The 15,951-nt window shown below is 48.8% G+C and overlaps 1 protein-coding gene across 2 annotated transcripts in view; it reads left to right on the top strand.

Moving 5' to 3' along the window:
* The window catches only part of notch3 (notch receptor 3), a 33,714-nt gene extending 18,039 nt beyond the window's left edge, over positions 1-15,675 (top strand). For both annotated transcript variants that reach the window (XM_018754569.2, XM_018754570.2), the window contains exons 9-34: positions 205-318; positions 1,029-1,142; positions 2,715-2,948; positions 3,058-3,168; positions 3,512-3,704; positions 3,842-3,987; positions 4,270-4,503; positions 5,179-5,331; positions 5,447-5,675; positions 5,804-6,005; positions 6,134-6,290; positions 6,398-6,582; positions 6,733-6,865; positions 6,952-7,206; positions 7,294-7,406; positions 7,526-8,043; positions 8,128-8,454; positions 8,544-8,692; positions 8,824-9,052; positions 9,338-9,428; positions 9,525-9,693; positions 9,875-10,179; positions 10,324-10,471; positions 11,027-11,124; positions 11,378-14,525; positions 14,903-15,675. In XM_018754569.2, the coding sequence (XP_018610085.1) occupies positions 205-318; positions 1,029-1,142; positions 2,715-2,948; positions 3,058-3,168; positions 3,512-3,704; positions 3,842-3,987; positions 4,270-4,503; positions 5,179-5,331; positions 5,447-5,675; positions 5,804-6,005; positions 6,134-6,290; positions 6,398-6,582; positions 6,733-6,865; positions 6,952-7,206; positions 7,294-7,406; positions 7,526-8,043; positions 8,128-8,454; positions 8,544-8,692; positions 8,824-9,052; positions 9,338-9,428; positions 9,525-9,693; positions 9,875-10,179; positions 10,324-10,471; positions 11,027-11,124; positions 11,378-12,856 (6,086 nt within the window). In that variant the 3' untranslated portion in view covers positions 12,857-14,525; positions 14,903-15,675. The remainder of the gene's footprint in view (positions 1-204; positions 319-1,028; positions 1,143-2,714; positions 2,949-3,057; positions 3,169-3,511; positions 3,705-3,841; positions 3,988-4,269; positions 4,504-5,178; positions 5,332-5,446; positions 5,676-5,803; positions 6,006-6,133; positions 6,291-6,397; positions 6,583-6,732; positions 6,866-6,951; positions 7,207-7,293; positions 7,407-7,525; positions 8,044-8,127; positions 8,455-8,543; positions 8,693-8,823; positions 9,053-9,337; positions 9,429-9,524; positions 9,694-9,874; positions 10,180-10,323; positions 10,472-11,026; positions 11,125-11,377; positions 14,526-14,902) is intronic.
* Positions 15,676-15,951: the final 276 nt, after the last annotated feature.

The raw sequence follows: 15,951 nt of genomic DNA on the forward strand, positions 1-15,951 counted from the left end.
ATATCATTCCATTCACATATTTTCCGAAACACTCTTCCGCATTAGTGCCCTATGATTCCTTGGCTGCGTGGAGACAAGTGTTTGACTTCAGTGCTCTGACACGTAAATTCGTGCCACATTGTTATGCTTCAGCATAGTACCAAGGTTATTGAAAGGTTCTTAAATTAGAGAAAACCGTAACTCGTGCTTGGCTGTGTTTTCCAGGGTACATGGGCACATACTGTGAAGTGGATGTGGACGAGTGTGACAGCAATCCCTGCGTGAACGATGGCATATGCAGGGACATAGTCAATGGCTTCACTTGCACCTGCCAGCCAGGTAAGGCCCCTGTTTTTTTCCCTGAGACCGCCCACAGATGCAACCTGGAAGACTTCTGCAAGCGCGGTGTTTTTCCTGCCTGAGATCGGGTTGGATCTGGGGGTACTGGAACAAGTAGTGCATAACAGACAGGCCCAGGAGGCCGTCTATCTGCGTGCCTGAACAAAGACACTATTATGTTCTACTCGCCAGCACCCCCACACCCCCATCTCCCCTTTTCAGCCACAGCTCAGAAGAAACGACAGTCCACCACCCACCCACTCCCCCCACCCTCCCTCCAAAGTGCAGAGGAACAGCAGTCCGGCTAATGAGATTCTTTTCCAGCTCCGCAATTTACATCTGGGGCAGACAGCGCCCGCGCCCCCCTCTTTTTGCCCCCCATCTAGCCATTGATCCTGTAGAACCAGTGCAGGGTTGGGGTTGCCCCAAGAGACAGAATAAACAATCACTCTGTCCCCCCATCAACCCCCTGCACCTCCCCTACACAAATGTCAACAAAGACCTTAATTTAATCTAATACTTCTAATCTAGCCATAATAGTCCAGAACCTCTTTCTAGATCACAGGTCACCACAGATATTCCGAGCACAAATATGTAGCAACATTCAAGAAACAACCACTGTATTCTGTTTACAGCCTGATGCTGTAGTGATGTGAAAATCAGAATAATTGCCCTCTATGACCACTGAAGTATGTGCTTATATGTTGCAGGTTTCACTGGTACCATGTGTCAGATTGATATAGATGAATGTGCCAGCACACCCTGTAAGAATGGAGCCAAGTGTTTTGACCGGCCCAATGGTTACGAGTGCCGCTGTGCTGAAGGTAGGAACCGGTGTGTGTGTGTGTTTCCGCTGTCTGCTGAATTATACGGAAACTTCTCTGAAATTAATTCAGCTGGTGCTACCCCCTACAGGACACTGCTGCGTTTTTCACACACCTGTTGTACGCTGGATTATGGAGCTACTGATGTAACTGAAACGGCAAGATCTGGGGTTTAGACAGGGCTTACTGTGTGTCTCTCTTCTAAAAGCTACCGTTCACATAAAAGTGGGGGAGGGATCTGAGAAATAACGCACACCCACCCGTCAAGCTGCGCCTCAAGGATCCTGACAGTTTACAGGGTCAACATAGCGATGCAGCAGCACGGTTCCATAGCTCATCATTCCAGCATCTTTTCCACTATCCCTCACAAAACACATGCATAGAGCTCTTGTTCATGAAAATCTGAGGTCCGAAACCTTGCGTTTGCAATTATAAACCAGCTGGACAACTGTATATATCAGGCTAAATCAACAGGTTCTCGCAGAAAGGAACAACCTGTTGATCGGTGACAGTTAAGAGTCGCTTAAGAGATCGCAATAAAGAGAAGTTTATTGAAAATACTGAAACTTGGTATTAGGTTTGTTGTGCTCGGTCATTTAAATATTGTCACCCTTTCAGAATCAGATAATGCTCAAAACTTGTAGCTGAATTGCCACTGCCCAAAGAAATGTTGGGATAACCTCTGGAGGTCAGGGATCTGTAAATCTGGGTTTCAGCACGGTCTCCAGCTATCCAACTCAGGCATCTTTCACTGGTAGCGTGCGCACTTAACAGAGAATGTGTTTCAGTGCCTTAAAGTGTATATATATGGTGATCTTGTGTGCCGTGCTGATGGAGGAGGGGGTGAATGTGAGATGGGGGCCACTGGCTTGCCTTCACAAGGGGGGCCATCTGCCTCACCAGCCTTGTAGAGTGTTTAGTATTCCGTACAGCACAGTTCCCCTCTGCCAAGGACGACCGTTGGAGGGGTCTGGATGTGGTGCATTGTATCCACATGGGAACGGTAACAAAAGCAGGGCTGTGAGCCTCCATTTAAGTAGAGGCCTCTAGCATGGTCCACCTCCATCATAAGGCCCCACCCCTAAGGGCCAGAGGTCCCGCCCAGCTCTATGCATTTCTGGTAGCCATAGTGTAGCCATGGAAACTTAGCAATCTGGGACTGTGAGGCCTGGACCCTTTCTCTGTATGAGCGTAGAACACAAAGGGCCTGTGGAAACGAAGAACTCAATACCTCAACTACGTTTTTCTTTTTGTAAACAAAGAAACTTTTGCCAAAATAAGCCTGTAATGGGATGCGAATGATATGTCATTGATATCATTATGCGCTATCAAAAAGTTTGTAGCTTTTAAAAGCCTGCCTTGAAAGCAAAAACTGCACACACTTTCGAGAATTGTATGACACGCACAGCTAGACAGTGGTCCTTGTAAAGACGATGTGTATCACTAACTGACGTGATATTATGGTATTATACCTTATGTGCTGTGATATTCTGTACGCTATATGGCAGAATGAGAGCTTGACCCATCTAACAACCCTGTGCCGCCACACTCTCCGCTTTCTTCTCTGCCCAGGGTTTGAAGGCACACTGTGTGAGAGCAACATTGATAACTGTCAGCCGGACCCTTGCCACCATGGCACTTGTGTGGATGGCATCGCCAGCTACACGTGTAACTGTGATCCTGGATACACAGGCTACCGCTGCGAAAATCAGCTCAATGAGTGCCACAGCAACCCCTGCCAGAACGGTGGCAAGTGTGTGGACCTGGTCAACAAGTACATCTGCCAGTGTCGACATGGAACATCTGGTAAGCACCCCATCACCTCTAAGTGCCTCCATGGCACCCCCAGGCTGACCGGTGAACCGGACATTTTGGTGGCTCATTTTTGGATCTAACAAGACTGTTTTTTCCACAGGCACCAACTGCGAGATCAACTTCGATGACTGTGCCAGTAACCCTTGTGACTACGGCATCTGCAAAGACGGCATCAATCGCTATGACTGTGTCTGCAAGCCAGGCTTTACGGGTGGGTAGTGTCTGGAAACATACCTGGCACATTTCAGATAGCATGATATTATACATACTGGAAACAGAGAACGGAATCAAGCTGATATTGTTTGGTACCTGAATTCGTGCACCCGCTTTCTTAAATGTTTATTAGGTACAATGCAGAAGAACACATAGACACTAACATGATTATTAAAATTAGGAGAAAAGTCGTATCTCTTTTGTATCTCTGTGTTTTTCAGTTCTGTCATAGTGCCCACGTGTGTATAACATGAAATGTGGTCTAAATTAGGGAGCAAACTAGCCAGACAGATGAGTAGGGATGTCCTCATTTACTCGCCATGTTCTGCTGCCCCCTTCAGGCCCTCTGTGCAGGGTCAAGATTGATGAATGCGCCTCGAATCCGTGCCGGAATGGAGGGACATGTATAGACGAGGAGAATGGCTTCCGCTGCCATTGTCCTGAGGGCTTCCATGACCCTCTTTGCTACTCCGAGGTGGATGAGTGTAGCAGCAGCCCCTGTGTCCATGGCACCTGCCGGGATGACCTGAATGGGTAAGTTGTTGTGTATGCCTCGCTCGTTGGACTTAAACCCGTGCCAAATGGCAATCCTTCTTAGCAGAATCTCAAGCAAAGTTCTCAGTGCCATTTGACTTGGCTTGCTGTGAGCTGACTCCACTGATATTGATTAGGTACAGATGTGATTGTGAGCCTGGATGGGTGGGACCAAACTGCGATGTGGACCGCAATGACTGCCAGTCCAGCCCATGCCAGCACGGGGGCACTTGCATTGACCAACTCAATGGTTTCACATGCATGTGCCAGTTGGGTTTCAGAGGTGAGATCATTCCGCAATAGCTCCTAGGACACAACTTGCTTGTAGCTGGATTTGTACTGGATTTTTAAATTTTGCTTCTATCAGGAATATGTGCTGTCATCAAGTTTTCATGCTGTTTTCTTCACATATACTGAACTTCCATCCAGGATAGGGTGCTGAGTATTTTTAGTTTCTACGAACTGCCACTGTCTACATCCAGAAGCACACACTGCCCCCTAATGGAAACTATGAAACCGCATATAACTGTCAGTCATTCACTTAACTATGTCTTTGCATTGTCAGGCCCTCTGTGCCAGGTCAATATTAATGAGTGTGCATCCAACCCATGCCTGAACCATGGCACCTGCGTGGATGGAGTGGCGAGTTTCACCTGCCTTTGTGAGCTGCCCTACAGTGGTCCCACCTGCATGGATGTGCTAACCCCCTGCACACCCAACCCCTGTGACAACCAGGGCATCTGCAGCCATACGCCTGACTACCTGAGCTTCCAGTGCAGCTGTCAGCCCGGATGGCAAGGTGATCTGCTAATGTGTGCCTGTTCCTGTGTATATGTGTGCATACATGCATATCTGTCACATCGTGTGCGAGTGACAGAGAGTGTGTTCCATTGATGTATGGATGAGTGACCCATTGTAAGTAGTGTATCTAGCAGTGTAAGTCACCTTGGTGAATAAGGTGTGTGAGCTGATCACACTACATAGAGTTTTTTGGAAGTCCCTTTGGAGAAAAGCGTCTGCTAAATAAATAAATCTAAATGTAATGTTAATTGGGGGGCCGTGGTGGCGCAGTGGGTTGGACCGGGTCCTGCTCTCCGGTAGGTATGGGGTTCGAGTCCCACTTGGGGTGCCTTGCGATGGCCTGGCGTCCCATCCTGGGTGTGTCCCCTCCCCCTCCGGCCCTACGCCCTGTGTTGCCGGGTAGGCTCCGGTTCCCCGCGACCCGTATGGGACAAGCGGTTCAGAAAAGTGTGTGTGTGTGTGTAATGTAAATCTATAAATTCATAAAAACTGCATACATACATAATCACATCTGTAGGTACTGTCACATGCACTGAGCACGGCAGTACATCAGTTTTCAAGGATTCGCTAAGAACAAGGCAGGTTTCAAAAATCTCCTTTGAAATGAAGTTCAAATCAAGCTGCTCTACCGCTGACAGATACGTGATCGTGTTTCCCTCTGTCTCCCCGCCAGGTCACCAGTGTAATATGGACATTAATGAATGCACTGCTAACCCTTGTAAGAACCGTGGCACCTGTACAAACACTCTCGGGAGCTACATCTGCACCTGCAGGCCAGGGTTCTCAGGGGCTAACTGTGAGATTGACATCAATGATTGCCTTCCAAGTGAGTACACAATGCCGAACTCTTGTACCTGTCGGTTTACCTACCAGTTACTCACCTGACACGAATTTGTTATTTCCTGTGGTTATGGATTGTCTCCCTGTCTCTCCTTCTCCAGACCCATGTCTGCGTGGAGGCTCCTGCATGGACGGCATCAATTCTTTCACCTGCAGCTGCCTGCCGGGCTTCACTGGGCCGCGCTGCACTGTTGAAGCAGACGAGTGTCAGAGCTCCCCCTGTCTGAATGGGGGCTCCTGCACAGACTATGTCAACAGCTACACCTGTAGCTGCAAACCTGGCTTCACTGGCATCCACTGTGAGACCAACATCCCTGACTGCACAGAGAGGTGAGGGTGTGATCACAGGTGGCAAAAGATCTCTCCAGGACCCGTCTGTAACCTGTTGCACGTAAGCATTGTCAGAGTGCTCCCGCGAGGTCACGACGCAAGATAAACCTTTTTCTCAACGCCTGCAGCTCCTGCTTCAACGGGGGCACCTGTATTGACAAGGTGAATGGCTACTCCTGCACCTGTCGCTCTGGTTTCACTGGGTCCAACTGCCAGTACGAGGTCAATGAGTGTGACACTCGGCCCTGTCTCAACGGAGGCGTGTGTCAGGACGGCCTGGAGGCATTCCACTGTACCTGTCCCAAGGGTTACACCGGCAACCGTTGCCAGGTTGGATGCATTTCCATTGCTTTACTTAACGTATCCCTGACAGTAGTGTACTATTTAACCTGGGCTAATAAAACCACCGGGGGGGGCAATCTGTATGTATGTGCATCACAAATGATCTCTCTTCCCAGGTGGTAGTGGACTGGTGCCGGCTCTCTAATCCTTGCAAGAATGGGGGCCGCTGCCGGAAGCAGGATGCTTCCTTCACCTGCGACTGCACTGGCGGCTGGTCTGGACGATACTGCGACATCCCGGGTGTGTCCTGTGAGGTAGCCGCAGTGCAAAGAGGTACGTCTGCCAGTGAACAACTTATCCCTCGCATTGTGCCCGCTGACTAAACTTTTGCTCCTCGTCTGTAAGGCCAGCGTCAAAGTGCTCTCCTTTTGTGGCCACAGGTCTCAGGATTGATCAGCTGTGTCATCACGGCGGTCATTGCGTGAACACGGGAAATACGCATTACTGCAAATGCCCCACGGACTACACTGGCAGCTACTGCGAGAGTCAGGTTGATCATTGCGAGGACAAGCCATGTCGTAATGGTGCCACTTGCCGGGCCTACGTGGGAGGATACACCTGTGAGGTAAGGAGTAGGGAAGAATTAGTGTTATGGTTTCTTTATGCGTAAGTATAAGGGTGAAATGTTGGTCTTGGGTAGTTACCACAGTAACAGCAAAGCCACAGCTAAGACCACAAAAACGCAGAGCATTAAGTTGAGATTCCTCTCTGTTAGTGCATGCCAGGCTACCAGGGGATGGACTGTGAGATCGAAATCAACGAATGCCAGTCGCACCCGTGCCAGAATGGAGGAAGCTGCATTGACCTCGTAGGCCGCTACATCTGCTCCTGCCCGCCTGGCACTCTGGGTATGATTCCCAGCACGCCTCAACAAAGAAACATTTCTCTCACTTAAAGAAAGAATAATCATCACTTTTCCTGTCTCCTCTTTCAGGCGTCCTGTGCGAGATAAATGAAGATGACTGTAGTTCCTCACCAAGAGCACGAGGGGCGCCCAAGTGCCTTAACAACGGCACCTGTGTAGACCAGGTGGGGGGATACCGTTGCAACTGCCCCCCAGGGTTCACAGGTGAGCGCTGTGAGGGGGACATCAATGAGTGCCGCCCAAACCCTTGCAGTCCCTCCAACAGCTTGGACTGCATCCAGCTTCCCAATGGCTACCAGTGTGTCTGCAAGCCTGGCTTCACAGGTCAGTGTGTGTGTTAGTGTGCGTATGCATGTGGGACACCGGTACAGCACTGTGCTCATCAGATGCCTGTGATGATCTCCGCTCTAGGTCGAAGGTGCCAGAGTAGATTCAGTGTGTGCGAGTCCCAGCCGTGTCAAAATGGAGGCGCCTGCTCCCCCTCCCCAAGTACTCCTCTGGGGTACTCCTGTAACTGTCAGTCTGTAAGTACCTTTTCCCCCTTTCACCGTGACAGTCCTCCTCCTACACCAGGATTTCAGTCTGTAATATTCCACGTACATCTTGTTCTTAATCTAACGATCCTGTTATTCTTTTCCCTCAGGGCTACACTGGCTCCAACTGTGAACGCAGTTTGGTGTCCTGCCGCGAGCTGTCCTGCTACAACGGAGGCAGCTGTGTCCTGACCTTGCGGGGTCCACGCTGCACCTGCCTCCAAGGTTTCGCTGGGCCCGACTGCCAGCAGCGCAGCCCTGACGGCTGTTCCTCTCAGCCTTGCAGGAATGGTGGCATCTGCCTGGAGGACTCCAGCTTTCCCTTTTTCCGATGCCAGTGTCCCAGTGGGCAGATGGGCAAGCGCTGCGAGCTCACTGAGCAAAAGCCAGTGTGCCCCCTTGCTGATTGTCAAAGGAAAGCCAAAGACGGCTTCTGCGATAAGGAGTGCAACACGTTCCTCTGCGAGTGGGATGGGGGAGACTGCTCGCTGGCTGTGAACCCCTGGGCCAAATGCAACGACCTTCAGTGCTGGCGCGTCTTCAACAACAGTCAGTGTGACGAAGCCTGCAACCATGCAGACTGCCTCTACGATAATTTTGACTGCAACGGCAGAGTGAGGACGTGCAAGTGAGAATTTGTCCTACTCTTCTCCATCTCCTTGTGTTCCATGACATCTATGCACTCTTCTCATCACCCTTCCTCCCTCTGCAGCCCAATCTATGAGGCATACTGTATTGACCATTATGGAGATGGACGCTGTGACCAAGGATGCAACACAGAAGAGTGTGGCTGGGATGGCTTGGACTGTGCAGAGAATGTTCCTGAGGACCTGGCAGATGGTGTCTTGGTGATTGTGGTGCTCCTGCCTCCAGAAGAGCTGCTCCAGACCGGGACAGCTTTCTTGCAGAGGCTCAGCGCTATCCTAAGGACCACGCTGCGCTTCCGGCTGGATCGCAATGGTGAGGCCATGATTCGGCCTTATACTCGTCTCGATGCACGACTGAAGCGTGAACTTGGCTCCCAGCTGGAGGTCATTGGGTGAGTATGAGGCCCTGGACACTGGGTTCTGATTTCCGTAGGGTACAGTTGAGATATTGTGCATCGATCGTCTCTTTCTCCTTCTGCAGATCCATCGTGTATCTGGAGATTGACAACAGGCTGTGTGCCCAGGGATCAAATGGCTGTTTCCCCACAGCAGATAGTGCTGCAGAGTATCTGGGAGCCTTGTCTGCAGTCGAAATGCTTCCTCTCCCCTATCCCATCAAACAAGTTCGAAGTGAGTATGAACTGAGTACGCACCCGGTACTTACAAATGTAAGTCTTCAGTGTACATGCCTGTTTCATCTGAACGATCAAAAATGTTCCAGAAATTGCCATCTCTCAGTCAACCTCCCTCCTCTCGTTAAGGTGAAAAGCTGCCTGTCGATGAGCCGTCTGTGCCAGATTGGGGCAAGCTACTGCTGATAGGCGTTGCAGCGCTCTTCCTGCTGGTGATCCTGGTGCTGGGGATGCTGATCGCAAGGCGCAAGCGCGAGCACAGCACCTTGTGGTTCCCTGAAGGATTCTTGCTCAAGAAGGAGACGAGCATCAACAAGAGCCGCAGAGAGCCCGTGGGTCAGGACGCTCTGGGCATGAAGTGAGTGTGCACCACGAGTAAACACATACACACACAGCAACAAGAGCGCACACGCTCACGCTACCTTGCACTTTAATGTATAGCTCACAATGAAAGTGTGCCACAATGAAACTCATAAATATGAACACATTTTTGTAGTTTTTAAAGTTAAACTGCATTTAAGGTAGTAAATATTAATTTGTGGTGACATCCAGACAAGATGTCCAGAAAAGGTTATGAAATGAGGTGTATTCACGCGCATATGAATCTGCTAGAGCGGGCTGTTATAGCTATATTTGCCTACAGACACATGCCAAAGGCGGTAGAGGAATCTCTCCTAGGAGATCACAGTGACCAGTGGCTGGACACAGACTGCCCTGAGGCCAAAAGACTAAAGGTGAGATTCCCACATGATGCACAAATGTGATGTATTTGACATCTACACCGCGATCATGTTGCAAAGGTGTTGCTATCTCACGCCATCCTGGCCCAGGTTGAAGAGCCCAGCGTCATGTCTGACAGCGAGGATGCTGTTGACTGTCGGCGGTGGACTCAACATCACCTGGCAGCTGCAGATATCCGAATGCCTCCCTCAATGGCACTGACACCACCACAAGGGGAATTTGACAACGACTGCATGGACGTAAATGTCAGGGGCCCAGGTATATGTCGCCACTATTGGCCTCAAGGATTTTGTGGTTCCAGCTGAGTTACAACACTGAAGTATAATGGATGCAAATTAGCTCTATTTAATTTTGCTTTTCACTGCAAGTAATTTGATGCTCTTGTGTGGCACCGGGGCAACAGCAGTTTGTGATTGGCTAATGGCTCATTCCTGTGCAGATGGCTTTACCCCACTGATGCTGGCGTCTTTCTGTGGTGGTGGCCTGGAGCCGGATGTGGCGGAGGACGAGGACTCAGAGGAGTCGTCAGCCAACATTATCTCGGACCTCATCTATCAGGGTGCCTCGCTGGCGGCGCAGACTGATCGCACGGGTGAGACAGCGCTACACCTGGCAGCCCGCTACGCCCGTGCTGATGCTGCCAAGAGGCTGCTGGATGCAGGGGCGGATGCCAATGCACAGGACAACACAGGCCGCACGCCGCTGCATGCTGCTGTGGCAGCTGATGCACAGGGGGTGTTCCAGGTACGCTCACGCACACCATATACCACAGCCGCCACACAACGAGCTACACAGGGCCTTGCACTGTAGAGAATTAGGGCTTCTTCATTTTTTCCACCTGGGAGTGACATGTGAAAAAACTAAAGCGGCAGTTCCTGTTCTGTGTAGATTCTTATTCGGAATCGGGCAACAGACTTGGACTCACGGATGTACGATGGGTCAACGGCATTGATTCTAGCAGCACGCTTGGCAGTAGAAGGAATGGTGGAAGAGCTAATTGCCTGTCACGCCGATGTCAACGCTGTGGATGAACTTGGTGAGTGTGGACATATGCTTAGCAATTGTGCCAAGTGTAAATACAGGTATCCTCCGTTATACGGACCTAATTCATTCCTGAAAACAGTCTGTATACCAAGAGTCTGTAAACCAGGAGGTCCTTTCCCATTTTTTTAAATGAGGAAAAAATTTTCGAACATGCCCAGATATTTCCACAATCACCCTCCAAACACTCAGACACAGTCTCAGGAAATAGTAATCAAAACATAAGGATGATAAGATATTAAAAATAATCAAGAAGGAAATTAACAAAGACTAAATTAGGGCAGCAATTTTATTTTTTACCAACTCACTAAGTACACCTCAGATACTTGAAAAAAGTTTGTAATACTGAGAGCAGGCGGTCCATAATCCAAACTTGGCTACAACTTAGGGCCGTTATACTGAAAGTCTGTAAACCGGCAGTCCATATACCGGAGCATACCTTCTACATGTACAGGTCAAGAAGTGTGCATCTATGGTACATTGAATGTCAAGAAGTATCACTGTTGCTCCAGCAAAATGTATGTCTGACTTCCTTGGGCTTGCGTTTCAGGCAAATCAGCATTGCACTGGGCAGCCGCCGTCAACAATGTGGAAGCAACAGTTGCCCTGCTGAAGAATGGAGCCAACAAAGACATGCAGGACCTCAAGGTACAAGAAGAATCCTAACCCTTGTTTTTCGAAGTCACAGTCTTCTCAGTGAGAAACAAAAGATTCCCCAAGATTTTCCTATGTTAATTTGTTAAAGGATAGAGAGCTGGACAGAGATACTAGTTTTACAGTCTGGTTTTCCAAAAGGGCTCCTGTGAGGCTGTGAAAATGAATTTCCAAAGTTTTCATGTTTTACTTAATGTTTCTTCTGTTGACCCTCTTTTTTTCCTCTATCCCCTTTCACCTTTCTCAGGAGGAGACACCCCTATTCTTGGCTGCACGGGAGGGCAGCTGCGAGGCAGTTCGGATCCTGCTGGCCCACTTTGCCAACCGGGAAATCACGGACCACATGGACCGTCTGCCCCGGGACATTGCCCAGGAGCGGATGCACCACGACATCGTACAGCTACTGGATGAGTACAATACAGTGCGCAGCCCCCAGGGCCAGCACACCCTCTCCCCACTCATGTGCCCACCTGGGGCGTTTGCCCCGAGCCTCAAGCAAACGCCTCAGGGGAAGAAGGGCCGCCGCCCACCGGGGACCAAAGGGTCTGGGTTGGGTGGGCTACAGGGTGGCCTGAAAGAGTCAGCAAAGTCTCGCAACAGGAAGCTGACACTGGACATGCAAAGCTCACTGCTGGAGAGCTCAGTGACCCTATCCCCGGTCGACTCACTGGACTCTCCCCGTGGAGGTGCCAGCAACGGCGGCTATGTCACCAATCCAGCCTCACCAGCTGCTATGCCCTCCCCGGGCCTGTTCCACCCTTCAGTGTCAATGCCTGCCACCCCCATGGTGCATGGCATGCTTGAGACAGGTGGCCCCTTCGCTGTGCCCATGGCCCAGATGGGCGACCTTGGTGACGGCGCCCTCTCCATGGGCCGTGTACCTATGCCACCAGGTGCTCAAGGCTCATCAGGCTATGTGCTAAACACCAGTCAGCTAGGCCTTAATCTGGGCATGGTAAGTCCTGTCAGCGTGCCTTATGACTGGCACACCCGCATGCCCACCACAACACAGTGTGGCCAGCAGATTGTTGGCCTTGCACACCCTTCTGTCAACACCCAGGCAAGCATGGCCTCTCAGGGCCCCACATTGCAGCAGCAGCAGCAACAACAGCATCAGCAACAACAGCACAACCTTCTTCTCCAACAACAGCGCATGTTTCATGGCTCACAGCAGCCCCTCCTGCAGCCCACGCCTGTGTCTACACCACAGTCCTTGAGCCCTGTCAAGCTGCCTTCCATTGCTGAGCATCACACTATGGCCAGTCAACAAAGTTTGGCCTGCATGGGCACCTCAACTCCACCAGCTACCCAACAGGCTCAACCTGCACCACCACCACCACCTTTCTTCAAGCAACAGGCTCCACAGGTCCAGGCCCCAACCTCACAGCCTGAACAAGCTCAAACCCAACCCTCCCAGCCATCTCAGGCTCCACCTCCACAGCAGCCTTCAAGTTCTGGTGCAGGCCCTGAGGACTACCCCACCCCCCCATCCCAGCATAGCTACAGCTCTGCCCTCGATGCCACGCCCAAGCATTATCTCCACCTGCCAAGTGAGCACCCCTACCTGACCCCCTCGCCTGAATCACCTGAAGCATGGTCCAGCCCTTCTCCACACTGTGTGTCCGACTGGTCAGACTCTACCCCCAGCCCAGCTGTGGCTGGCCCTGCCCAGACCCAGATCCCCCATGTGCCAGAATCCAGCAACAAGATGCAGGTGTTTGCATGAAGACTCCACCTGAAGGGACTTCCATGGGAAAAGAAATGACGACTCCCTTTGGGAATGGTCATTTTGTTTTATCTGTCACCCCCTTTCCAAGATTTTGATTGGATTCGGATTGACTTTGTATTATCCAGTGGACTGTTGGCTTGTTTTCTTTGCAAGCAAACAGGAGGTAAAACAAGTAAAGGGAAATGTTTGTTGTCTTAAAAAGAGAAGACAATTTAATGAAGTAAGACTTATTGTGTCAAAAATGGACTTTTATAATGAAAATATGAAGAAAACTTAAGTCTTTAATTTCAAAGACAGGGGGAGGTGCTCCTGACACTAACAAACTTTTAAAAAGTAGATAAAGAGAAAAACAAAACTATTGAGGGGAATTCCTCTTTTTTATTTATTCTTTTTTTTATTGTTTCTGTCCATTACCCTGCAGGTGTGTAATCCTCCTTTCACAGAAATCTCTTTTAAATTTGAGTTATACCCTATGCAACACACACTGGCAGTAAACTGATCCAGACCTTCCTAATTCAGAGTTCATAAAAGTGCACCAGTATGTGTTGTATTGTGAGCAGAGTCAATTGGCCAATTCAATGTACTCTGTCATGGTCTGTATAAAAAATATTACAGATATAGTCTCCCCGTTTAAAAATGCTTAAGCATGAAGTAGAAAGGGAGATATTTCACCAGTTTTGACTGATTTTTCTTTTATTTATTTAGGCCAAATGAACAACAAATAAATTAGTATGATAAAATATGTAGACTTCTCTAAAATGGCCAACTTTAGTGTTTTGTACTGATCAATGCATGTTTTTTTTTTATATAAAATACACATTCCATGTAGGCATTATTTCTTTGTATGAATGTAGAGGGGCATTTGTGAAGCACTTCCTGGGTTGTGCTAAAGGGGGCGAGAGTGAGAGGGGCCTCCAACACTGCCTTTTGCTTCTGGTAGCCGGGCAGTAAAACAGGTGAACGACACGAGTATTAAATTCTTGACATTAGGACTGACTCAAATGGGTTAAAAATTTTCCTGATAGACATTTTATTGGAGAAATCCTTCGTTCCTCCAGTCTTGGAGGCTCAAACCTGACAGATGGACTTGACCTCTCGTATTGCATCCTGTTAGAAGTTACTCCCTAGCCGAGGGCAAACTTTATTGCAAAAAATGAAATTTTTGCTAGCTGCAATTCTGCATTTCACTGCCATTTTTTTATTTGACTTTTTCCGTTTCATTTGTTTTAATGGACTAAGCTATGTTTATTGGCTGCTACTTTCTGTCACTCCTGAGTGACGCCTGTCACTAGCACACTTCAAACGGACGTTCCAGCTGGGTATTTGCCAGATCCCTTGCGTCGTGCTGTAGTGAAACGTAGCTGGCCGATGGCTGCAGCACTGGGCCAGCTAACCCTATGTTGAAACCATGCAACTACTCTGCTGCGGGTCTCTTAGACACCAAATCCCACTCCGTTTTTTTTTTCTCAGCAACACACCCTTCCTGGTCCTCTCAAAGACTACTGCTGTATTCAGTTCTCATCCTGAAAAATCATCACCCCGTCTCAATGGCGCCAGAACTACAGAGGACTCCTTTGCTCCCCCAGATGAGAGCACTGGTTGTTGAGGACCTGGCAAGAGCTGTGGGAGGGCTATGCCCTGTCACTCTTCACGGAGGTGTTTTATGGTATGTTGGACGGCCGAACGTCTGCATTTGTAGCTCATTCCACATCCTCCAGCCAGGGAGACATCTGATGCTGTGGGTGGAGCTAAAACTGCTATGTAGTGCAATCTGCCTGCTTTTAAGTCATTGCTGTCTCAGTCCAGGCAATCAGTTTCAGCTTCTCTGGAGAGTAAGGAGTGGGTTTTTCTGGGTTTTTGTTGCTGAGAACATTTGTTACAAGCACTCATCTTTAAATCACAACAAAAGTTTGATAACGGTTCTGGATGTGTTAAAAGAGAACTGCTTAAACTGCTGGGGTACTATTCTGGGAAAGACTTCACATGTAGTGAAGGGTAGTGAGTCTCCACACATCTTAACATGGCTTTCCTTCTCTAAAAAAGCACTGCTGAAGACAAGACAGCGCCAGAACTGCAGCCTGGTCTAGTAGGCCGACTACCCAGCAAGAAACAGAATTAAAAGGTTACACTGCTGCTATATCCTCTTCACATCTGCAGCCAACAGCAGATCACAGCTTGACTCTAGGATGCCTCCTACTGAGCCTGACTAAGATATCCGTGGAAAAACACTATACGGCCAAAGGGCTTGTTATTTGTTCCCAGGCAGAATAGTTCCTTTGAGACGTAACCAGTTGGATGCTGCCTAGCTAGCAACACACCACTGGACTACCGGTTCAAGGCGTGTTCAGGCAATGTTTGCTTTGATAAATGGAAGCCAAGTGAAGAACTGCCATAACTGCCAGTAGTTTGTTACAGGCACACAAATGCAGTAGCTGTTTTTGTGTCTCCCATCCTTTGTTCTGCTACACTGTGCATGTCAGAAATTCCATTTTACCCTTGTAAATATGTTTTGTCTGGAGCAGGTCCACTTGTTTCTGATGTCTTATGTTTCTAAAATGAGTATGTACTAAAAAAAAGAGCAAAAGGACAAAAAGAACAAACATGTACTTCCTATTAGCATAATTGTGAAACAGGATGAGACCAATAGTTTGGTCCTGTACTATTAGACACGCTTAGAGCTTTTTTTTTTACTGTTATTATTAATTCTTATACTTGTTTAAAAGTAGTTTAAAATCATTGTACAGAAACTCCTTTTCACTGTTTGCAGCAGGCAAGTTGTAAAATAAACTACTTCTAATAAAATGTAGGTAACTGCAGTCCTGTGTGTCCTCACATGCTACAAGATGTGGTCTATTTATCAGTGACTATCCCATTGTTTGTTCAGAGCGCACATACACACCGTAATACAAACAACTCCAAGCAAATAGAAATGAAAATAGAGGGTGGTATACACAGGAAGATTTCATGCAATGGTGGCCACAACCCTGCAAGTATTTTTTAGCATCCCAGTTGGAAATCCCTAGTGCAGCAATGGACTCAAAAATCCCTAACTGTACCACCCCTGTCAGGAAAAGTGAATGACTTCTGGACAC

Source organism: Scleropages formosus, chromosome 8 (genome assembly GCF_900964775.1).
Source record: "Scleropages formosus chromosome 8, fSclFor1.1, whole genome shotgun sequence".
In the NCBI taxonomy this organism is placed as follows: domain Eukaryota; kingdom Metazoa; phylum Chordata; class Actinopteri; order Osteoglossiformes; family Osteoglossidae; genus Scleropages; species Scleropages formosus.